This window comes from Carassius auratus, unplaced genomic scaffold (assembly GCF_003368295.1).
Source record: "Carassius auratus strain Wakin unplaced genomic scaffold, ASM336829v1 scaf_tig00216849, whole genome shotgun sequence".
Taxonomy (NCBI): domain Eukaryota; kingdom Metazoa; phylum Chordata; class Actinopteri; order Cypriniformes; family Cyprinidae; genus Carassius; species Carassius auratus.
Window position 1 is genome coordinate 390,708 of NW_020528766.1, and position 25,271 is coordinate 415,978.

Genomic DNA, 25,271 nt, shown 5'->3' on the forward strand with positions numbered 1-25,271 from the left:
AATATAAAACTTTTTTTTTTTATTGTAAGTTATTTGAAAATGCTTCCTTTATTTTTGTGTATATGATAAATACAGTAGGACAACATTTTTTGCATTATTTATAGACTAGTTAATAGTATGCCTTCATTTTTATAAAATAAAATTAATTAATTTGATGTGCTTTTTGTTATTTTATATTAAGATTCCTTTCTTTTTAGCTTTTATTTTTTGATTTCAATTTTAGTTTTAGCCTTTTTTTTTCACTTTAATTTAAACTAACTTTATTTCAGTTAGTTGCCAAGCGAATACTTATCATTTTCATTTAAAGTCCAGTTTTTCATATAATAATATTTATAAGTCCTCTGATGTATAAAATATCACTTTTTATTCTGCAGGGATTTTTGTGATATGTATATCATAAATACAGTGAGCAATTTATTTGTATTATTTATGTACTGTTATAGTATTTGTCATTTTATTCATGTTTGTTGTTGTTCTAGTTAGATCTTGTTAAAATCTAAATACAAGATTTATTCATTAATTAATTATTTTTTTGTTCCCCCAGGTAATTGCTAAGGCAGATATTTCTGATTTCTGCTTTTCGTGAAATGTATATATTTTATTTAAGCTTTATTTATAAACATAAATGAGTTTGAAGTTTTAATTAATGATAACAACACTGCAGTAAATTCCAAATCTGTGACCATATTGATGATATTATTATTATTATTATTATTTATTCAAGCCTGTAAATAACAGAACATTTTAGGATTACAAGAAAGTTGTGAGATAAATTTTGTGAGTTAAAGACCTTTTTTTTTAGGTCAGTAATCAAATGTAAGTAAATTTGGGACACTAGTCATGTGGCCTTAATCAGATTTACTTGCTGCCATTGAAGCACAGAAGACAAACCATTGACTAAAGCATTTTCAAATGCTACTTTTCAATTCAACATTTCACACAGTTTGTTTTTGTGCCAATAATTTATAAAAACAGGAGGAAAAAATATTTGCAAAACAGTAGCATTCTCATTTGTGGTCTCACACTTTTTGGATCCCATGCACTATATATGCATTTATGCTATATTCTGTGCTCATATTTTAAAGGCAGAATCATGAATAAAAACAAGCAGGCACAGAAAGAGTTGGAGTTAATAGCAGAGTAGATGTTATATTCAGGAATGGACCTTTATCTTTACATAATGTGTATGTCATTTTATTCAAATAAAGCACCATAAAACACTACTGTGATCAAGTAGAAGTGTTGAATAATGTATTAAATGCCTGCCATACTCTAGAAAGAACCGACACACATTGCTTTGGAGGCTTGAGTTCTCACTAGGAGTCTGTGCTGATGGTGAATATGAAATCTCATCCAACCAGAATATGAATAGTTAAAAAAAAAAAAAAAAAATCATCTGTAATCAGATTACTGTCATTTAAATCAGGCTGGTTTTTCCTCACACCATTAGCGTCAACCCTCACCCTAGTTCTGTGCAATTAAGTGGGGAGCTGAAGGCAGACTAATTATATTAATTTTAATTATGTAATATGTCATAATTATTATATTTTAATATTTGTTTCATCGTACTTGATAAGTAGATTGGGTGTGCTGATTATGACAGACAGGATGCTTGGTGTGGCACTGCTTTCTCTCCAGAAAAGGCCAGCTTGAATTCCCATGCTGGTTTATGCAGGTTAGCGCTGGTTTATTGAACCAGAACCAAATTTAAATAGTTAAAGGAAGGATTTAATTAGGATTTCTGAATTCTGGTGCCCTTGGCAGGACACGGCAGTTCTGAGTGTCATTCTGGGTAATTCTTACCGCTGGCTGTAAGATACTTTTTTACTACACATAAAATGTCCTTGCAGCTGACAGATATCACTGAAATAAGTGTCCTGAGAAATCACACCTGTCTCTGTGACAGAACCAGATTCTGTTAACAGCAAACAGAAGAGTCAGGGGAACAGCCCACACTTTTTTAACCAATCAGAAACACTTACTGCCTGTTGAATCATTTTGTGCATTGGAGCTTCTGACGTCTGACATGTCAGTTATCAGACTGGAGGAAATTAGTAAAGCGGCACAAATTGCTTTCAGCATGGTAGTCCGGCCTGCTGTTTTTTGTTTTTTTTGATATAGTATTATTTAGAACAAACTGCAGTATGTTTGTGTCTTTGAATATGAGTATTATGGCAGCTGTTCACTGCTGTATGTGATGACCATTTTCATTGTAGTCCATTTTAATTTTCATGTTTTACAATTCAAAAATTTTACATTTATTTGTGGATCGTAATCTATTTATTTGGAATTAAGCAACAATTCTATCTCCACAGAAATATGCCCTACACCAAACTCAACCCTAAACCTACCCGGTAGTGTTAACAAAAGCAAAACTGATATAAAACACATTTGTTGATGCTTCCGTGCCATTTGAACTTCCTTATATGCAGAGTTTTACTGCCTCTAGTGTTAATTTCTTTTGGAAACTAGTAAGCTTTTAAAAGAGCCAGTAAGATGAAAATTCTAAGCTTCCTATCACTGTTTATAAGTCCTGTACAATAGGTTTAAATCCATCCAAGGTTAAAAAACATTGTCATTTTGTCAAAATATCATTTTAAAATTACCTACATTCTCAGAGATCCCCAAACGGTTCGCGCAAAGCTGTTCAAAAGATTCAGTTTCCTTAAACCCCACCTTTCAGTAGCATACTGTGTTCTGATTGGTCAACTAACATAGTCAGTTTTGATTGGTTGTTTCGCACACAACTTCATGGTAAACAATGCGTTAGCATTTTTTGGGGTGAATTATGTCTTATTTCTCTCATCGCGAAGCAAACAGTAAAATAAAAAACTTGAACAGTCTCGCTGCTTTTTCTTCTGTGTGGGTGTATTCAAGCCGCGCTTCAGTTTGAATCTGAATAGAGCGTTCAGTGCGGGGGCGTGGTCACATTAGATATAATGAAGGGGGACGTGAAAAACGGACATCGCGTTGTTTTCATATGGATTACTTTATCACAGAATATCTGTTAGCAGCAATTGTTACACTTCATTTTAATGACGTGTTTGTAAATAAAGACCAGCACAGACAAAGTCTGCAGACAGCACACATACTGATAAGACGCTCGGGAGAAAACAAACACATAACTTCATAATCATACTTCGCATTGTGATTCGGAGATGCTCATTGTTCTAAATAAATTTGGTAATGAACCCTCTTTTATAGCCAAACACTTTGAAAAATCCGCTGTACTCACCAAGATTAGAAAAGCAGTCATCAGTGAAATGTTGTGAACACAACAAAAGGGATTTGTTGTACTGCTCTGGTATTGTGGTAAAAATGATTTTAGCCATTGGTTCTTCTGATCTTCATTCTTTGGCAGTGAAAATAAAACAAACTTGCCTTTACAATTAAAAACACACTGTCTCCTCGACATGATGCTCGCACACCAACCAGAGCATCTGTGGGGGGGGGGGGGGGGGGGGGGTCAGGTCAGAGTTACGTATCTCTCAAGACGGTAGGCGGAGATTATTATGCAAAGTGTTCCTAGTGACGTACATAGAGATGGGCAAAAGATTTGAAATTTATAATGACTCGTTTCAGCGATTCAGAGTCGACTCCTTACTTTACAAGCCATTAACTTTATAAATCATGTACTTTTTGGTTTAATTACTTTGCACATTGTTTACACTGATGGACAGCTACATCACACACTGTAATACAGGTAATTTTTGATTTCCCATCTGTGTGGCTCTTTAATGTATAAATTACAATGCATTAAAGTCAACACAAAAATGCTATAATACGTTACTTCAGTGACATCACTGAATTCAATGATGTATGCCTTTAATGCCTTTAACAATGCCTTTAACTGTCATTTTGCATTATTGACACACTGTTTTTCTAATGAATGTTGTTCAGTTGCTTTGAAACCATGTATTTTATTTAAAGTGCTATATAAATAAAGGTGACTTGACTTGACGTTACAATATTCATGAATTATAGGTCAAATTTTAAGTGCAACTCTGTTTTATGTAATATCTAACTGCTTTGTTTTTCTGTCCACCAAGGTCGAAAGCAAGCAGTGTCCATCAAATCCTTTTTATGCTCTTCTTTTTTAGGCTCCTGCAGTTTCTCCATGAATAGCAACACTCATTCATATGTAGTTTGGTCCCAAGAGTCACTTTGCCGTTTTTTATTTTGGCTGTTTTTAGAAACTATTTCCACTCGGGCTCGTGAATGGAGCAGCCAGCGGTGACGCGCATGATGTTTAATTCACAGAGCAGTCAGACACAAAGTGCTGAGATAGTGCTCCCACTGAATTCTGTTTTGATACCAAATGTATCACAGCTTTTCTGGCAGGCCTATTGTAAGTCTCTGAAATGCCGGTGAAGTCCTGCAGCCCTCATAAATGGATATTCGGCGGTATGCACAGAAACGGCTGTATTACACGTCTTTGTGTGTTATGCATTTGATTGATCTGTTCTACATAGGTCTATATGCAGAGCCACAGAAGACTGGTGTTGTTCTGAAGAGATAGGCTTTTGTGGGCTCTGATAAACAGCACTATGTATATCTGCTTCTGCACCCACGCCAACCCTGGTGCTCCGTATCAGACAGGATGTCCTGATTTGTATCTGCTCGCTGTGAGTGCTTCTTTAGTTGGCCAGGTGAATGACAGCTCTGCTATTCTCTGAAGCGACAGCTGTTTTTAGACCTGTGCTGGGAAGAGCTCATTTTTTCCACAGTTAAGTTTGAATGGAAGAACGATAGAGAGACATAAGGAGAATCACAGCTAAACAGAGAGGCTTTTAACTGTTAAGTCATGCGTCTCACACTCTGGGGTTCGTGAAAAGAGCGTGTTGGGTCACGGAGCAGAAACGCCATCCCAGGTGCATTATGAAAAGGTCTTCTGCAAATCTGTGTTCGTGTGGTGGGAAACAACCTCAACTGACCTTTTGCTTTGAAAGAAGCTGAGGTTAGCATGCAGTCTCATTGCTACAATATGTCTGCGCTGGATTGAATAGCTTGTGGATTTTATGATTGATGGATTCATGTGGTTAGGGCACTTTTTTGAGAATGCCTAGTTATACACAGAGTACCTTTCTAAGTTTGCGGTAAGATTTTTTAAAATATATTTAATTGATCAAAAATACAGTACAAACAGTATTATGAAATGTTATTACAGTTGGTTACTGTGCTGAATTTTCAGCATTATTTCTAGTCTTCAGTGTCACAATATTCTTCAAAATAATCATTCTAACATGCTGATTTTGTGCTCTATAAAATGAATGAATGAATAAAAAAAAAAATACTTTTGAACACAGTGAACATTATGTGCTTTATAAGTACTGATAAATGGCCAGTATGCTAGTATTATGCATGATAATAAGCAACTAGTTAATATTGAGAATTTTTCCTTAAAATAAAGTGTAACCAACATTCTAAATGTCTTTACTGTCATTTTTAATATAATGTGTGAATAAGTATTAATTTCGAAAAATTAAATACTGATTGCTGATGTCTGGATGTATGTGTATATATTCACTTATATTTTTATATATTCAGCCATTCAGACAGTAACTTCTATTTTCTGAATGAATCTACAGTATGTTTGTGAATAAATTAGCTGAGTCAGTGTATGATTCTTTGTCTCATACAGACATGGTTTATTATGGCTATTGCTGTTAAAGCTATTTAGAAAGCTTAATGTCTACCAAACCACAACATACGATCGTGACCAGACCGACATGCTTTTAAATGTACATCATGTCACTACATACAGTATTCAACTTTATTATGTACTCTACTTCCAACCCTGTTTCATAAAACATGCCTCACAGTGGACTCTGTACGGCCTCCAGCCAAACCCACCAGCTCGTTTCATCCATTTTTCTAGGCCGAGATCATTCCGTCCGCCACATGGGCATGCTCCTGAATTTCTCAATCAAACTCGGGTCTGATAGTCCCTCCGTTAGCATGACTGCAGATGGATGACTATGCCACGAGAGCCAGCCATTGGTCCATGATGGAGTTTGAATAATTTAATGGTTGGTTTAAGGTCAGTCTGGACTGGGCTTCAGGGCTTACTGTTACATATAATAAGGCCACTGTTGCATTATATTATTGAATATTGCAGAATCTTCCTTTTGAATAACTGCCAGCACTGGGTTGATTTAGCACAGATGCTATAATTCAGACAAAACACTCAGGATTTGAGAGCGGGTTAGTGTTAGCATTAGGCTGTGGAACTGTGCCATGAATGAAAGCTTTAGGGGCTCATGTGACACAGCAGATGTGCTCAGTTGAAGAACCAGTGAAAGTTCAAAATTCTGAAGGTTGCTGCTGAATGAGACTTTGGAGGATGATTACTATGAATTTTAGCTATAAATACATGGGATATTTCTGTAATGGTATACTGCCATACTATAACATGATGCAAAGTACACTTTGTTAAATACGGTATCCCATATAGTGCACCTGAATTCACCTGGCATTTGGTGATCAAATACTTTTTAAAATGTTGCGCAAAACTGGAATATATGCAAAACAGTGAAGTCATGTGAGTAAAATATACAATACAACAATCTTAGCGCCAGTTTTACTAATGTCTGGATTTACTAAAGATGACCAGAGACAAATTAGTGCTGAAAAAGCATTTGTATGACTTTTAAGATACATAATTTATGGGAGGAGATTAATTAAATGAATCATGCAACAGTAGCTGAAAAGTATCTGGATGGCTTACTACTTCCAGCAAGATTCTGAAATGCTCATTTGATGAACACTTTACAGTCCCATGAGGCCATGCAATGCAGTAATGCAAAAGCAATGCAACTGGCACTGGTACGTCACATGACAGTAACAACATGCCTGATGTACGGTAGTACATCCAAATTTCATTCATACTACATAAAACATTTATTTATTTTTTAACAGTCACAAAACAAGTTTCAAACCAAATGTAGTGCATAGACAGTAGTCGACTTTGGGCACAGCCTTTTTGTTTAAGTAGTAGAATGCATAGTGTGTTTTACATGGTATTTTTAGAATGCAATACACTAGTATTCTATTTCAAGCATAGCCAACACACTGAAGCCAGTGTTAATATGTGTATGAGTATGTGGGCGCATAATTGGCATACAGCCCTTAAGTAAACTCAAGTAAAATACATTTTTTAACAAATGTTGCTGCATTATGTAAGATGAAGAGTGAGAACTCATGTTAGAATGCACAGTACAATCTCAGAGACAGATACAATGTGATCAAGATCTTCTAAAAGGAATAGATCACCTAATATTATAATTCTGATGTGATTTACTCAAACCATTTATATATGTATTTCTACTGTGGAACATTTGGTCTGATCCATTCCTCACACAAAGCTATCACATGGCTTCGGAAGACTTCGAAAAACATTTCATGTTATATTTTACTGGATTTAAATCAGAAAAAAAACTGCAATTACAGTAACACTTTTTTGGCATTACAGTAATCGAAAAATTAGTTCATGCAATGCAAAGAAAGTCGCATGTGGATGTTGATAACAGAATTTGGATGTTTTGGGTGTTGGGTGAACTATTTCTTTAAGAAAAGCATGATTGTTTGTGTGTACTGTATGTAAAATCAATTCTTCTTTCGTACAATTTGTCTTGTTAATGTAATATTAGAAATACTTATCAAGTAAGTTTCTAACTGAAATGGCCTTGTTCTTGCAACATTCCTTCTGTAGACCTCAGTTAAATAATTAATGATATTGTAAAATGTGATTTTTTTGATGCAGTCAACAGAAACGCAGGCCTTTTAATGGCAAATCCATCGCCACATGTGAGAACAAGCCCCCTGTGCTCTTAAACCTGATTGGTTATAAAATTTTAATTGCACTGAACCAAACATCTTTATCACGCCATTGTTTGTTTAGATGGGAAGCTGATTACTAGCTGAGGTCTGAGTGTGGGGAAATTAGCAGGCACTAGAGGCTCTGTGCACAGATTGCACTCCGTATATTGAAAATGTGCTGCACGCTTTCATTGCACACAGTTCAGACATCTCCGGCTCATTTTTCATGTCATTATTTTCATACAATGCAGTGTTGCTTCCTAGAGAGCAGAACTTATTCTGTGTCATTCTCTCTACAAAACAATAAGGAAATAACAGCAAAGAATCACTAGAGGTAGAAAAGCAGGAGGCACCGAAAGACAGTGTGGATTGAATGTATTTTAGTAAACAGAGAGCATAGCTTATTGGAGTGACTCAAAGTAGAGACAAACTTATCATCCTTAATAATGCCATCTCTCTCTCTCTCTCTCTGTGTCTCTATCTTTGGAATGCAGTAATTAAAATCAACAAGAAATGTTTTTAGGCTATTTAAATATATACATAAAAAATAAGTCTATTTCTAAAGTTTAGATATTTAGGTATTTACTAATTCAATGCACTGTATTCTGTAAATAACTTTTGAGAAGTGCATTAAAAACAAAGGAAATTGCATTAAGAATAAAGGAATAAATAGGGGTGTTTATTTATTTATTTGGTCCCACTTTATATTAGGTGGTCTTAACTACTATGTACTTACATAAAAAAATAAGAACAATGAACTTATTGTGTTCATATTGTATTGTAAAACACTTTTGCTGCTATTGAGGTGGGATGGGGTAAGGTTAGGGAGAGGGTTGGAGGTATGGGTAAGTTTAAGGGTGGGTTAAGGTGTAAAGTATGGGTCAACTGTGTAATTATAAATGTAATTACAGAAATTAAATACAGATGTAATTACATGTAGTTTTTTTTTAAATATAAGTACAATGTAAAAACATGTTTGTACACAATAAGTACATTGTACTAAATTATTAATTAAAAAGTAAGTACATAGTAGTTAAGGCCACTTAATATAAAGTGGGTCCCTTTATTTTATTTCGTGTTTATCGTAATCCGATCTTGCAATAATTCCAGCATGTTTGCAACTAACTGTGAAAAAACTACAAATATTCCCTGAGAAACTACATGATACGGTGGCCTGTCAGCCTGGCTGTAAATGACAGGTAATTAAGGCAGAGGAAGTCATTCGTATCCATCTCAGTTCCTTCTCTTCTCCTTCAGATCTAGATTACGGTGTGACTGTCTGTGTTTGACGGACACTCCCACACTCAGAAGTCTAGATGAGAACCGCAGGCGTGTGTGTGTGTGTGTTTTTTTTTTTTCAACTGATTTGAGATATATTGCATTTCTGGAATGGATAAGGATCCTTTCTGAGTGAAAAGCCATTCGACAGACTTACACTTGCTTGAAGCTGATCTGTTTTCTGCTCAGGAGCGCTGCCAGCATCACATGAAAACCTATAAGAAAGAGTGCGAGGGAGAGAGAGAGAGGAGAGAGAGAGAGAGAGAGAGAGAGAGAGAGAGAGAGAGAGAGAGAGAGAGAGAGAGAGAGAGAGGAATCAAGAGACAGTGATAGCAGGAGGTTGAAAGAGGACAGATTTGAATAATTTGTTATTGTAAAAGAGATTCTAAATTTGCTCTGAAGTGAAAGCAATGTGACATTGAATTGCAAAGCCTGCCAAAGCCTTTTTCCTTGTTTTTTTTACAGGTAAATTTCAGGGAGCCTTAACCTGGTACAGACTTTTCAGGCTGTGACAAAAGAAAGGACTGTATCACAGCTGAGCTTTCCCATATAAAAAATGAATTTGTTCTAAAGTCTCCTTGATACAGCGACTCTCTTAAGAAGACAAATGAGAGGAGATGAATGAAATGTCGCTGCATAATGTCCTGAATTGATGCAACTAGTTGACACTAGTCTCATGGTCTTATTCAGACCCTCTCTGGGCTCTTTTCAAATGAAAATTAGAAATCTGTTCTGCCTGTTCTCTATCATCTGTAACAATAGATGGGTCTCTGCATTAGAGTGACTAAAGCTTCCTATTTCTGCCATTAATATGACACTTTAACTAACTTAGACAAACAGACATCCCCCAGATTTACCCGTTGTGCTCTCCAGCCTAGTGGCTTTGACAAAACTCTTTTGTTTGGACCCCAAATCAACATACTCCTGAGGCAGTTGCTTCAGTAATTAGATGATGCTAGAAGGATTGATCAAGGTTTGTAAGGCCAGGATCAAAATGAAAACATTTAATCAAAGGGATGCTCTGGAAATCAGGTTGGGAAACTGCAACTTTTCTCATGAGCAGCAAAGACTGCTTTAAAAGTGTTTTTGTCAGGATGCAAGCACACAATCATAATTCAGAGTAGTCAAAGAGCTAGTTGTCATGTTATACCCAAGAAATTGTGGGTAAAATTCACTATAAAATACAAAGAAACTGCAAGTAAGACATTATATTAAATGGGAAATTTTGATGGAAAAAGACTGTATATCTTTATTTTTAAAATGTAATCTAATGATCTTTAGATTATATTGTTATATTATGTTATATTTACAACAAGGACTAAAAGTGGAATATTATAATGTAAAATTACATTTTTAAATATATTATAATCATTATTTAATCATGGGATGCATGATGCATTCTTTATAAAATTGTACTATTCAAACGTTTGGGGTCCCAACGTGTGTAATACTTTTATTCAGCAAGGATGAATAAATAAAAAATCTAAAGTGTCAGTAAAGAGCTTGATTATGCAACAAAATATTTTGGTTTCAAATAAATGCTGTTATTTTAAACTTTAAATTTAATAATAATGAAAAATGTGATGATGAAATATTTGTTTAGCAGTCAAGGATCATGACTCTGAAGACTGGAGTAATGATGCTATAATTTCATCTTTATATCACATGAAAAAATTAGTACATTTTAAAATGTATTCAAATATAAAAGTTATTTTAAATTGTAATAATATTTAGATTTTACTGTATTTTCTTGATCAAATAAATGCAGCCCTTTTCATGAAAAAAAGATCTTACCATCCCAAAAACTTTCAAACAGTAGTATATTTATATAAAATATGGCCATGCTTATGATGCCTTAAAATACTGTCTTCGTAAGCAGCTGACTAGGTTTTGGACAAGAGCCATTGTCTGTCTTCTCTCATCCCTCGATTCCACCGCTGCCTTTCATAGATTCCACAGACACCCGCAGCAGAAAGTTCCTGCTTTATTTTTAATGAATCCTGGTTCAAAGTTGCCCTCCTGTACTCTCACCATGAAGTCTGTTCCCCTCGTAACACTTGAATCCTCCCACATTTACCTCAGTGCTACACAAACTCTCTCTCTCTCACTGTATCTTGACCTCGCTCTCCATCCTACATATTTTCATACATATTATTAGACCTCATTTTCCAACAAACTCTCTCTCTCTGTACTCTACTGTAAATTATCACACTCTCTCCTCAAGCGGCTCATCTCTTTGCTCTCCTTCACTCCGCTATACTTCATATGTCCTTCATGTCAGAATCATCTCTGGTTGAAATGTTTGACGATTACTTCCCATATAGACGGCTTCTAAAACAAAACGGTTTTTCTCTCCAGTTAATTTTATGATTTTTACCAAAATAATTGTTATGATAATGCTTGAGCAGTGTGTTTTTGGTGTCCAATCATGTTGCTGTTGCAAAGAGGCTGTACTTTATATAGTATACAAAGGATTCTATCTTTCTAGGTAAAACATTTGGACCAACAACACAATATATACAACAATTCAATAAACAACTAGTAAATATCGAGTAACTTACATTCATTTGAAGTCACTTTGCGGATTTAGCAGAAAAGCAGAAAACCACTGTGGGTCCAAAAAAAAAAAAAAAAAAAAAGTAGTAGTGGCTTTCTTGGAAGAATGAATAAGTGGCTTTGAATGAATCAGTTGAGTAAATGACTCATTATGAAAAGTGAATCGTTATCAAAACAATTCAAGTTCAAAAAGAGAACATCTATTTTAAATTTAAATTTTACAATATTACTCTTTCTGCTGTATTTGTGATCCAATAAAATCAACCTTAGGGTGCATAAGAGATTTCTGTATATAAAGATTTTAGAGTGTATTTTATTACAGTATTCTCTCTTTCCAGCTAAATCAAGTAAAACCCAGACATTGACTTATGAAACAGTTAGTTTTGCCACATTGAAAAGTATTTATATAGTAAACAGAAGAGGCAGAATCACAGTTTTTCGCAGGCCTTGTGTATAATTGTTTCAAAGTCAGAAAGTCAAAATACACCCACACTATTTGTGAGAAAATGACTATGTGTACAATGTACTTGACATTTATGTAAATGATTCTATATCACATCCAGTGTCTAAATAGCACCTGTCAGCGCAAACATCACACTCCCACATAAAGTTGTTTTATGTGCATTAGAGGCTGTATTTATAGACTTCCTAGATCCTGACTTGCACTGAACACATCTTATTCCGGCCAAGAAACACCCACAAGAAGAGGCTGTCTGTTGACATGTAAAGTGACTATTCACTATAAAGTGATGCACTATTCATTTTTTTTAAGTGTTGTAGTTGCTGCTCACTTAAAAATAAAGGTTATTTATTGGCATTTATGTTCTTAATGAACATCCACCTTTAAATGTTCCTTATATTATTTAACTGTTCTTTACACTAAGACACGTGGTATTTTTTAAGAACTGTTCACTGAAAGATTCTTTAGAAACCAAAAATGGTTCTTATGGATCACAGTGGATAAAATATATGGAGTGTTTTCTGTCTGTTCTGCATCTAAACACTTTCTGAAACACATACATATGCTTCAGTGTTCTTTCTGATTTGTGTGTGAGTTAACGAGTTTGTGTCAAGCATGTTAATGCAAGGCTCAGGGCATGTTGAACGGTGAGGCTGATGCAAAGTAATTAGGCCTTCAGAGATGTCAATTAGGCCTTTAGAGAAATCAAGACTTGAGTCTGAGGCTTCACCTGGTCACTGCTTGAAAGAGGCTGGGTGTAAATCAGCTCAAGAATCCTTTTTCAGTATGTGTGTCAGGTAGACTCAAAGAGGCATTAATGTGTCAAGCTAAATCTGTTTGGTAATGGTCACTGGGATGGCCATACACATCACAAAGGCTTTACATCATAACCAAATGTGACATGCATGTATGGAATGAGAACAGTGAGCTGTGGGGATATTTTCAGTGAATAACCTACATAAAATTATGACATTTTCCTTACACAAATCTATTATCATTTCATAAGTCTTGGAATATAGAGCATGAGTCATATGAACTGCTTTTATGCATTTACGCATGTTTTGATGAAATATTAAATTAGAACATTTAATTTAATATTTTGTTCCTCATTTGTAAGTTGCTTTGGAAAAAAGAGTCTGCTTAATGCATAAATATAAGTAGTATAATATTACGATATTTTAACACAATAGTGGCATTATGTAAAGTGACTTGTTTAAAATTAAACTTGTTGTTTAATTAAACTACACCAGTCTTCCTAATAGAATAATTATTGTTTTTTTCTTGGGGTCATTCATTTCTTTTTTAATTACTAAAATTCTATAAATATTTTCAGAAAGTCTCCTACCTGGGAGTTCAGTTTGAATGATTGTATTTTCTTCAAATTAAAAGTTTTAGGACCCGTCAGGCTGCCTACAGGAGGAAATTAATGAGCATATCAGAATGAGCTTTGGCATATTTATGGATCTCATAGGCCTGACAGATGGAGAGACGGGGGATGTTTGGAGAGTCTGTTATGGATTGTGCTTATCCCGCCTGCAAACAGAGAAAAACAGCAGGATCTGGATGGATCAAATACACTGGTACTGTTATTATAGATCAGCAAGTTTGGTGTGAAATGGGAAAATTTGGGATGGAGGAAATAGAAAAATCTGTCAAACATTGTGCCTTCACACTCTGAATTCTCATACCAGTTTCATGTCAAATTCATTTCTGAAATGAATTTTAATCTGAAGAAATTAATTTTTAATACCAAATTTTGATCTACCCTTGTTTTATGTAGATCAATTTACATTCACGTCTAACATACTGAGCAATATTACCCAGCCAAGAGCTCTGGTAAAAGTTGTGTCGTTGGGAATATTTCAGTACAGCAAACCTACAGAGTGTAATAAAAGTTACTTTTCAAAGAGTTTTTATAGTGCAGGATGTTCAAGGACTAAAGGCTGAGACTATTGATTATGAAGGTACTGCATCTGCTTACCAATAATGCAAGTCTTGCTCCATAGACAAAGCATTGCTAAGAGAAGTGATATTGCTTTATCAGAGGAAATATTGTACCACTCGAGTTGTCAAAAATGGCCTTTCAGTATATATATAAATCATGTCTGGGGGCGGGGCCAGTGCATTAAATGCATTAAAATATTTTAACCATGTGATTTTCTAGACATTCAAAGCGCTTACATAGTCAGGGGGTATCTACTCATCCACCACCATGAACTTATGAACTTAATGAACTTTGCAATTTATTAAATTTAAATATAATATTTAATATCTCACTAGAGTTAAAATTATGATCAAATACTTCAGATGTACTTATGTAGGTAGTTCAACACATTGTAATAGGTGTAGTTGTTTAAAGCATGGCAAAACAATTATAAACAACATAACGACTTTAAATGTACTTTAAAGTAAAACTTTTAATTTGACAATGTTACTCTATAGGTGTACTCAAGAAACGTTTAAATGCACTTAAGTGGCCTTGTATTAGAATTTAGTTTTATTATCTGCAAGTAGAGTTTTCTAAAGATTTGAAATACTTTTTCAAGTGCACATCCAATACATTTAAGCACTTCTTTTCAAGAGTAAAAAAATAGCAGATCATCAGCTGTGATATGAACTATAACATCTATTGGCTATTTTAAAAAGAAAACTGTTCCAATCAAGCCATTTCAAGGAGTTACTGTTGTATCTCTGTTAGAAGTATACATGTCTATGATCTGAAAGAGTATGTCAGTATTGCCAGTATCTTGCACGCTGGCACTACAACAGTCGTCACGTAAATGGAGGATATTTGTTTTCTCAACATGCCAACCTTACAGAGTATTACATCATGAAATTGTCCTGATCTCAGTCTCTTTGATTTAATTTTCCACTCATCTCTGAGAACGGTACATCAGACGCTCTTCAGGATGTCTCTCTTGCTCAGTCTTTGTTCCCACTTAAGTGGAATATGTTTAGAAACAAGGCCAGCGTTGCAGACTACAGTAACAGTGCTAACTCAGTAGTGTGTTCATTTAACCTCTGTGTCCGTCACTAAATGGCTAACACTTATGAAATTTTCCGCAAAGTACCTGTGAATCCTTAAACGTCCAGTTGAGTGCTTATAAACCCAACAAAAGTAAAATGTGTTTCAAGTGACAGTTCATGCTTAAAGGAACGGCTTAGATCGACACAAACTTCTATGCAGTTCAAGGTTGGTCTGGTTTTCTCTTTTTATAATCACAATTTTAAGTTTATCTTGCAGTTCTGACTGAGTCTTACAATTATTTGTTCTGCTTCCACCACATAATGTAAAAAAAGTAATTGAGGATTTTAATCTCATAACTCAATTTTTTTTTTTCTCAAAATTTCACAGTTCTGACTTTTCTTCTTAGAATTTTACGTTTATATCTTGCAACTGACTTATTTTGCAGAATTGCAAGATAGAAACTCAGAATAGTGAAATATAAATTCTGAATTCAGATTTATAAAATAAAAAGTTGTAATTTCATTCATTCATTCATTCACTCAACTGAGTTTATTCTTAAAACAAACCAAACATTAAAAATGCTTGTCTCTGTTGCATGTGAACCTAATCTCTGGTTTCTGTCTAGTTTTAAACAAGTGACAGATGGATTTGCACTGAAATAATGGTTTGGTTAAATGCAAATCTAAAAAAAAATAAAAATTAATTGTATTCAGCATTGTTTTTGAGAACAACTGATTTAGATCCTTTAGACATTGAATTGAATTCAGACATGACTTTACTGAAAAAGAAAAAAAAAAAACGTACACAGCAAAGTACATTACTGTTTAGTCATTTATGCTGGCTTGTAATTTCTCCTACCCATAAATGCTGCAAGAACGTAGACGTCCAGGAGCAAGATTGAACACCTGTCTAAAGATTCTAAGTGACCTTTAAAGCAGGAGATGTTCTTCACAGATGGAAAATGGCTGGCATTTAGTATAATTGACTTACTTCACTCTTGTAATCTCTATTGATCCAGCACTTCCCAGGGACAAGAGTACATCCATGTCCTCTTATCTAGATCTCAAATTAAATCCAAATTCATTAGTAAGACAAACAGAACAGGGCACATAACGAAGAGCAAGCAAACAGTCATATCACAGAAATGACTTTGAATGAAGGTCTTTGCAGACTATTTTTTGCTCATTTATACCACATAGTTTGGTTCTCTAACAAAACATGCTGTAATGAAATAAATTATTTAAAAAAGTGTAGTCCTGACCACATGGTGAGAACTTACTTGGCACGAACATTTCCATCCATATTTCTCTTGTACTTCTTTGCCTCTTTCGACATAACAATTTAGGAATCAGGGATTGCCTCCTCTCAGATGTCTGGCTAAACTCTAATTGTTCAAGGATTTCCCAGAAGTTAAACCTCTTTACAGTCACAAAGACTGGGGATCATTGTGGGAGTTTTGTGCATGAGTATTTGAATTGAGTCAAAGCTTCTGGGGTTTCCTAAGCACCCTGTACCTTTGTCAGTCCATGTCTGTAAAATCGAATACATGAAGTGCTTATCAAGAATAAAAATAAATAAATAAATAAATAAAAAATCATTATCATATACCACACAAATATTTAAGAAACACTAGCATGCACCATTAAATTCATGCAGTGTGTAGTTGGGCCAGAGCTGGAAGTGAAACTTTCTATGCAGAGCAGCCTGGTTTCAATTCCCATGCTGTAATAAATGCAAATGCCCCCCAACCAGTAAATAAAATTGGTATTGTGGCCGGTAAACTGTATGTATGTATGTATTATTATAATAATAGTTTTTGAAAGTAATTTCCTTTGCTCACTTCAATGCTGCATTTATTTATTTTTGTATTATTATTCATGTATTGAACAAAGCAAAATATTCTTTATCATTATAGTAATATGTGTATGAAAAATCATAAGTTGAATTTTCTAACTGTTCACATACTTAAATTACCTATTTCTGTTTACAGTACCATCTGTGCTGAAATATATATATATATATATATATATATAATATGCGCATTCTGCATTAATTAAATGCACGTGCTTGACCAACAATGAGATGATGCATTGTTCCCCTACTCTTACTGTTGTTTTGATGCTCTTACTAGACCTATTGGTCTTTTTAACCAATGTTTTGATTTTTAAATTGTCTTTTGAAGCATTGAGCTTCATTGTTTCTAAAGTCTGAGTTAGTTTGCCCATTATTGCCCAAGTGAAGTGCCCTAATGACACTTGAACTTTTGTTCTAGTGGGTTATCAGAATCAAACAGTAGGTATTGATTTGTGTTTCTTGCAGACTTCGATGTCCAGCATCCTACCCTCTTTTATTTAAACTGCCAAAAAGTCCAAAAAGGCCAATTTGTCTCTTCCACATCCTCACATATACACTTAATGTATTTGTCCACTTAGCTGATGCAGCCTAAACTGGTTTGCACTCCTTTGCTTGATCTTAACCAAGGTATCATCCATCTCTCTGAACCAATACATCGATAACCTCATAACCAAAGGAATAATTCACCCCAATATTAAAAAGTAGTGAGATCACTGATTTTTATTAAGTATGCCCAATTTTTATGTCTATTATGTAAGTCATATAGTTTTGGATTGGCATTAGGGTGAGTAAATGATGACAGCATTTTCAATTTGGGGTGAACTATCCTTTTAAGATGTAAAAGCAGGAGTCCCTGTATAAGGAACAACTGATTTAGAATTTTTGGAATTTTGAATTAGAGCTTTTGTTAATATGGAATTCAAATGTCAATATTCCAACTGCCTGGATTTTGTTGAGTTCCTCACTGTTCCCTGTCTCTGTGAGTTTGTGCAGTCCTGCTGATGCATGTAATTCCCAAATTAATGTCACGCATCTGAGGATGTTTGTTTACCTGATCTTTAGACGGATCTGTTCGGGGAGATTAGCAAGGACAGGGGTGGCAACCTTGACGCGACAGGTCTGACTGTCCTCCCACAATGCACTGCTGAGGCGTGACATCCTTCAAAAAGAGAGAATGGCAGATCAGTATCAGAAGGCATAGGTCGACAAGTCTGTGTACATGTGCATCCATGTGCCTATGTGCAATTTTGTGACTGTATATATATAATAGTCCCCTATAATCCCAAATATAGAAAAAAGACTGATTAAAGTGCCACTCGATGGAAAAATTACACTGAGAGATATTGAGCGCAGGCAATGTCGGAGTGCAGCAATGACGAGAGCTTGTGAAATTGTGTTGTCATTTTTATATGACAGGGCGATATTACAAACAGGAACTCATCTTCAAAGTTTTGGAGACATGACAGCTTAAAAGGGGTAAGAGTCTCACTTTTGGCCACCATGACAAACTAGATATTTGGATCCAGGATTGACAGTATAGGCTGCATAGCCACAACTTCAGAGAGCACACATCTCAGAAGCCTTCAGAAGCTGTATCTGATAGCGTATATCAATTTCATGGATATTATAACTGGGATTAGTTTTGGCAACAATAATGAATGCACTGATACTTCAGAGTGAAACCCATTATCCAGTCAAAGGATCATAGGCTGATGTTGTAAAATATAAAACTCATTTTGTTTTTAGCGGGCTCACACCCAGATAACCTAAATCTCTCAGGCACTAAACTCCAACCCACACTGGGCTTTTCATAATTATTCCCAGAATTAATTAAAGGAAGAGTTTAAGCACAGCTTTTAACATTCAACTCATCTCTCCCAAAACACTCTCGCCCTTGGGCCACTGCGTTTAGCTCGCAAGAGGGAGTTCTTGATGCTTCCACAAAGGAAGCCTTCGGTTCGGTTGCGTCTTAAGGCCAACAGGAGTCTCCGGAGTTGAAATGCTCGTGATTCTTGGCAGATGCACAGCACGTCTTCGCTCATTGATTCTGATGTGCGTTTGATGTGCCGTGGGACTCAACTAGGTCACATTTTATTCCTTTGTTTCTTTGAAACGAGAGGTTTTGGCAGGGCGAGGTTTGAAATTGAAGGGAGAGGCAGCCAGCTCTCGGAGACTCTGAGTTTGTCGTAAATAATATGACTCACAAAATGGATTATGAAGCACAGAGTTTTGAAGCCGTAGGTTTAATTATCTCACAGAATGTGATATTATTACACATTATACGTGAATAAAAGCAGCATCATTGTTCCCTAGAGTTTGAGAAAGCAAGAAGCAGAAAGGTGATTTATACGGTTTATTGCTGTGCAGCACATCAATACTTATTAAAACCACATTGATATCAGAGCTAGAAGTTCAAATGACCCAAAAGGTGTTTTGAAGTCCAGAAAGCTTTAAACTCAAGTGACTTGATTGATCTCTTCATGTGCTGTTGGGAAAAACAATTGGACCACTGAGAGATTTGGTTTATTCAAAATGATTTTAATTGATTCAGACAACATTTTCTCTAGACAGTATGTTTTCTAATTGTTCAGATTTTAATTTCTAACTTAAATTTACACAGAATGTCTGGTTCCTGGATGATGAAACTTAATTTTTTAACATGTGGTTTTAGGTCAGGTCTATACACCTTTTTTTCTGTAGTATAGTAGTTAAATAGACTTCAGACAGATATTGAAAAAAAAATAATATAATAATAAATAAATAAATAAAATTACTGCCTGAAATCTGAAAGTGAGTGTTGTGATTCATGTGTAAATGAAATTAGGGCTGCATGATTATGACAAAAATCATAATCGTCCATTATCCCCTTGAAATTGTAATTGCGATTAGTAATTACGATTATCAGAATTGACATTGAAACATGTTTATACCATTGTTTGATGCAACTACATGCTGTATTTCTATATGAAAATATGCTGAAAACACTCTAACTGAAAAACCTTTAGTGCGTTTCTATAGCATTATGCGTCAAATGTCAAATAAACATTGGATTGGTTTCTTTTTAAAATTATTAAAAAAAGGTCAAATATGAATGGTGTTATAATGTTATACTAAAATTAAAACAATGGAAAAACACTTAAGATCACACATAAAAAAAAAACACTTTGAGCGATTAATTGCCACTTTGAACGATTATGTAATTGTGGCATTCATAATTGTAATCGCGATTAGAAATTCGAATGATTGTGCAGCCCTAAATGGAATGCTAATTTAATGCAACAGATTTGTTGTTTTTCAGTAAATTTCATAACATGATAATTATTTACCTTGACTTACAATAATATAATGCATGCTATTTCCCTTATAACTTGAGTCACATTTGTTTGTTCATTTTCAGGATAATTAGTTAGCTCCTTTATGGTGGTGATCTGGTGATGTAATAAAAGCTCCATAAAAATTGATCAGCTACCCAGCTGTGAATGAATATAATCAGAAGTTACAGAAGCGTGTCTGATGGTAAGGCCAGTGAATCATCTGGTTGAGCAGATACCATCAGGTAAGGGGCTTCAGTCAAGGTCCAGTGTCAGCAGCAGCAGTACATTCTCATTCATAATGAAGAGGCTGATCTGATTCCCAAATAAATAAACATTTATTATTCTCTTGGTCGCATGAGCATGACAGGAATTGTAAATTGATACAAATTACTGGGATACACAATGGGTGCATTAAAGTTTCCCTCTTTCTTTATGACAAATGCATCTAATAAAAGACGTGGTCCGCTCATAAATAGACTATGCTAATATTTTGAAATGTATACACATACCTGTGTGCAACTCATAAGTTGGCATGTCTGGAAGCCGGGATTGTAATGGATCTTCACTGCAATAAGCTGAATGCTTTTCACACGTAATTATTTCAGTTATTATTTCAGCATGGATGAGACTATCTGTACTTTTTCTTTTTCTGAAGCCCCTAGTTTCATGCTGATTTCCTTAACATATCGCCAACAGGATTAATGCATTGGGTTTTGAATTATTCCATAAAAGAAGCTCTATGACCAATAGAAGTATTGATTCTTATACGTTTTGTTCATCATTTGTTCACAAAAACATATGAATTTTGAACCAAAAATACAATGGCCAGGAGTAACAAACTAAATATTGGCTATAAACAAACCATTCACCACCATTCAGCTTTTTTTTTTTTTTTTTTTTATGTACAAGTTGGAAAGTTCATGTTGGAAAAGTTTGCAAGACTGCAAGTATAAAGCGGATGAGTTTTCTGGTTCAGTGCGATGATGTTTAATGTCTCTGACAACCTCGGTAGTCCAATTCAGCCACTTAACCCTCCATTTTCAAGACATTAAAAAAAGTCAGCTATTACTAGTGTATTTTATATCCTAGAATAAAACATGAACCATAGACCGTATTTCAAGCATTTAACCAAATCCTCATTTAAAAATCCCATTGACTTGACAATGGAATGGCATATATGTTTCACAAGTCTACAAATGTAAAAAGGTCACTCAATGCAGTTTTGCCCACTATTTGTGTGAGCTGTGTATTTTTATGCATCATTAGCATAGTGACATGCTAATGCCAAACTCTATTTGGAATCAATTATGAGTCAAGTCTCCCATGCAGAATTGCTGCCTATGTAGAACGCTCACAATTGGTACATGAGGTTTTAATTTCTGTTTAAATGCTGCCTATACAAGCTGTAGTCTTAGACTAGCCAAAAACATTAGGCTAAAACACCAAACCAAACAACGAACAACGAGCAGCAGAATGCACAGATTTAGACCTTGGGTTTTAACCTCAAACATTCACCATGCATCACGTCGGATGTAAAGGTCTCCTCTGTCTCTCACCGCTAGCAACCATTTGTCTCATACAGGTCATTCCGAAAGCTTTCACTGCCTCTGTCTGATGCCTTCATAACAACAGATTACAGATAATGTCCTCTTGTCACCCCCTGTCCCATCAGTCCTGACATCAAAACATATCAAAGTCTCTTAACCTTCCCAAGAGTAATATCAACCGATCGACCCTGTTCTGATTCGCTCGGTTCAGGGTGAAGACGGGACGCCTCTAAACCTTTATGAGCAAATTCATCCGTTTTTATCCTCAAAGCAAAAAAAAAAGTAAAGGGACAGCTCACCCAAAAATGAAAATTGAGATTGTTTGCTCAAGCTCATGCCATGGGAAAAGCAGTATTAGAGCAGAGGCAGAGAACGCTACGCTCTCGTTGATTTTAGTAGCTTTAATCAGTTTTCAGGTTTTTGATCATGTGCTTTTAATTATTTAATGACTATGCTGGAAGATGTCTTTTTACTAAAGCCTGCATGGGTGTTACTCAGCAATCTCATCTTTTTATGTAAGACAAGCAGCTAATTCAAGATTGATGAGATATGTGTGAGACACGTCCTCAAAGAGTGTGGGCCTCACAACATATGAAACTTTGAGTGAAATAAATGAAAACGAATGCCCAGTAACCTAGAGACAAGCCAGATATCATGAGAGTATAGTTAATGATCAGTATCTACCCAAGGTTATCAATTCAGCATCTCTCTCTCTCTCTCTCTCTGTTTGTGTGTGTGTGTGTCGGTGTGTCTCCCAGATCTGAAAGTAATAGCAAGAAAAGCCATATTGTTTCAGTGAACAGATGCAAATCATGAGTTCATGCATCATTAAATGTTTTAATGAGCAGATCTCATCATCTCCCTCTTCATTTAACTCTCATAATGCACAATACATCTTTTCAAAAAAGTAACTGACAGGACACAACATTGACTGATATTCTTGTATAATGAACTGAGGCTCGAGAGGCAGAAATAATAACAAATGCAATGATTTAACGTCACATTTAAAGTTCAATTTTGAGAAGAACTTCATATCATATGGACAAAATATGCAAATGATACATTGATACATATATTCAATACATATTTTCAATATTAAATTAAATGAAATTAAAAATTTAAATTAAATGTATGCATTTAGCAGACGCTTTTATCCAAAGCGACTTACCGTGCATTCAGGCTATTCATTTTTACATATCATGTGTTCCCTGGGAATCAAACCCCCAACCTTGCGCTTGCTTGCTTGCTAGCGCAGTGCTCTACCAGTTGAGCTACAGGAACACTTTATAAATATATATAGTTTACCATGGTGTTAGAATTTTACACACATTTATTAATAAAAACAATACTAGTATCTCAATGGTACTAAAATAAAACTATGACAGTATTATTGAAAAAAATATTTAATTCTATGTATTTTTTGTATATTTTATTGTTTCTATATTGTATTTTTTTAGTTTTCAAGTTTAATTTCTTTCAATTTAAGTCATTTAACGTCATTTTTTACGCTGTGGCTTAAAAGGGCAACAACAGAAAGAGAAAGGGCAATGTCACTTATAATCCAGAAAGCTTGATAACTTCAGCCGTTTTTGTGAAGCAGAACATCACAAATGCTTTAAAAATGCATCTGCTTTCTGCGCTCGTGGAAATGGCACATACATATTCAACCTGACAATCTGTCAACCCCTCTGGATTTCAGCAATGCCCAGCCCAGAGCTGAAGCCAAATGTAATTAACCTTTATGAACAAGCGGAGTCTGTTGAGCAGAATTTGGACAGACGCTAGAAAATTAAAGGTTAAATATGGCCCGGTTGATGAGAAAAAGCCTCAAGCCTCTTCCAGCATTTTCAGTGTTTAACCATTCAGACGAACTTTTGATTGAAGCTTTGATCAGTTTAATAAGTTTAGAGAGGAAAATGAAATGCTCTTTTGATTCCCAATGATGAAAGCAACATTTATGTCGATCTAGGGAATTATTTTGCTGATTGTCCTCCTGTAGGTTTGTTCATGCGGGTTTGAGATTTGGGAGTTTAATCCATAGCCTTATTGGCTTGTGGAAAATGGATAGCCAGACTGATTTGTAATGCATAATGTTTGTGTATTTTGCAGTGTGTCCTTGGCATCATCTCTAATAGCATTACTTTTCACAGTTTGTCACAGTTAATAAGAAAGAACATGATTTAATGCAATCCCTGCTGTAAAAAGAAAGAGATGGAGAGAGAAAAAAGCTTATTTCAGCTGAAACAGATCCAGTGTTTTTTTTTTTTTTTTTTGGGGGGGGGGGGGGGGGGGGGGGGTGTATGAATGTATGCATGTATGTATGTATACACACACACACAAACCAACTTTTTAGGGCTTACCATTCGGTTTTATCGGTAATTCTCTGTCTTTCTCTCTCAGTAGGTCTCTGTGCTTCATGCATATTAAATTCTCCTTCTATGTTCTCTCTGTGGCATACAGGAACACGGAGGAGCTGGGAAGGCTTGCTGGGACCCATCCTGCCCTCTCGGATCACCGCAGTAACATCACTCACTGCTCCTGGAGTGACCCTACTTACTGGAAACTGGAAAAAGCAAAGAGTAACAGGTGAGATAGCATACATGAAATATAATACAATCTTAAGTGGCATTCTCACAATATAGTTTCAAAAATATTTCACCATATTACTGTTTTAACTGTGTTTTTGATCAAACAAATGCAGCCACTGTACAGTATGTGTATTTTTTAATTAAAAAAATACCTATGCAAAGAAATGAGATCAATTGGTTGAGAAGCAAGTTTTAAACATTATTATTCCTGTTAATTATTATAATGGACAGAGACTTTATCAAGTTATATTTGTTAAGAATAATGTAGTGTTGTCAAATGATTAATCGCGATTAATCACCTCCAAAATAAAAGTTTTTGTTTACATAATATAATCTATGTATTTGTACTGTGCATATTTATTATGTATATATAAATACACACACATGCTTGTATATATTTCAGAAAAACATGTTATTTTTATATATTAAATATATTTATTTGCAATATAAATTGTTAATAAAAAATATAGACGTGAATACACGATTGATAAAAAAAAAAAACGATTAAAAGCACTAGAATAAAGATAAACTTCTTTTATTTTTTCAGCCCAGGCCATGTTTACTTAATGGAGTTATTATTGTGCCATGTTTGAAGTGAGGAATGTTTTTGAAATTGCATCAATTTTTAGTGATTTATTCGACAAAATTTTATTTTACAAAAATAAATAAATAACAACCCTGCAGGCACTTCTAAAGGAGGCTTTAATTAAAGGACATCTGCTATATAGCCTTTCACATTTATTACTGATAAAGGGATCATAGAGAAAAGGATGAAAACCATTTTTCACTTGCTTTTCCAGTCATCAATTCATTGCATTTTTTACAAGATAGATCTGAGTCTGCACACTCTAGCTAAACAGATATAACTTGTCCAGCAATGTTCAACAG

General features: G+C 34.9%; 1 protein-coding gene and 1 long non-coding RNA gene across 2 annotated transcripts in view; one reads left to right on the plus strand and one right to left on the minus strand.

The window, feature by feature from the left end:
• tcerg1l (transcription elongation regulator 1 like) overlaps nucleotides 1-25,271 on the plus strand; it is a 79,019-nt gene that overhangs the window by 38,654 nt on the left and 15,094 nt on the right. Inside the window, exon 6 of the mRNA XM_026264094.1 lies at nucleotides 24,256-24,381. Coding sequence (XP_026119879.1) covers nucleotides 24,256-24,381 — 126 coding nt within the window. The remainder of the gene's footprint in view (nucleotides 1-24,255; nucleotides 24,382-25,271) is intronic.
• Nucleotides 24,271-25,271, minus strand: part of LOC113099045 (uncharacterized) — a 33,013-nt gene continuing 32,012 nt past the window's right edge. The window contains exon 4 of the long non-coding RNA XR_003289274.1: nucleotides 24,271-24,358. This is a non-coding gene — a long non-coding RNA (uncharacterized LOC113099045). The remainder of the gene's footprint in view (nucleotides 24,359-25,271) is intronic.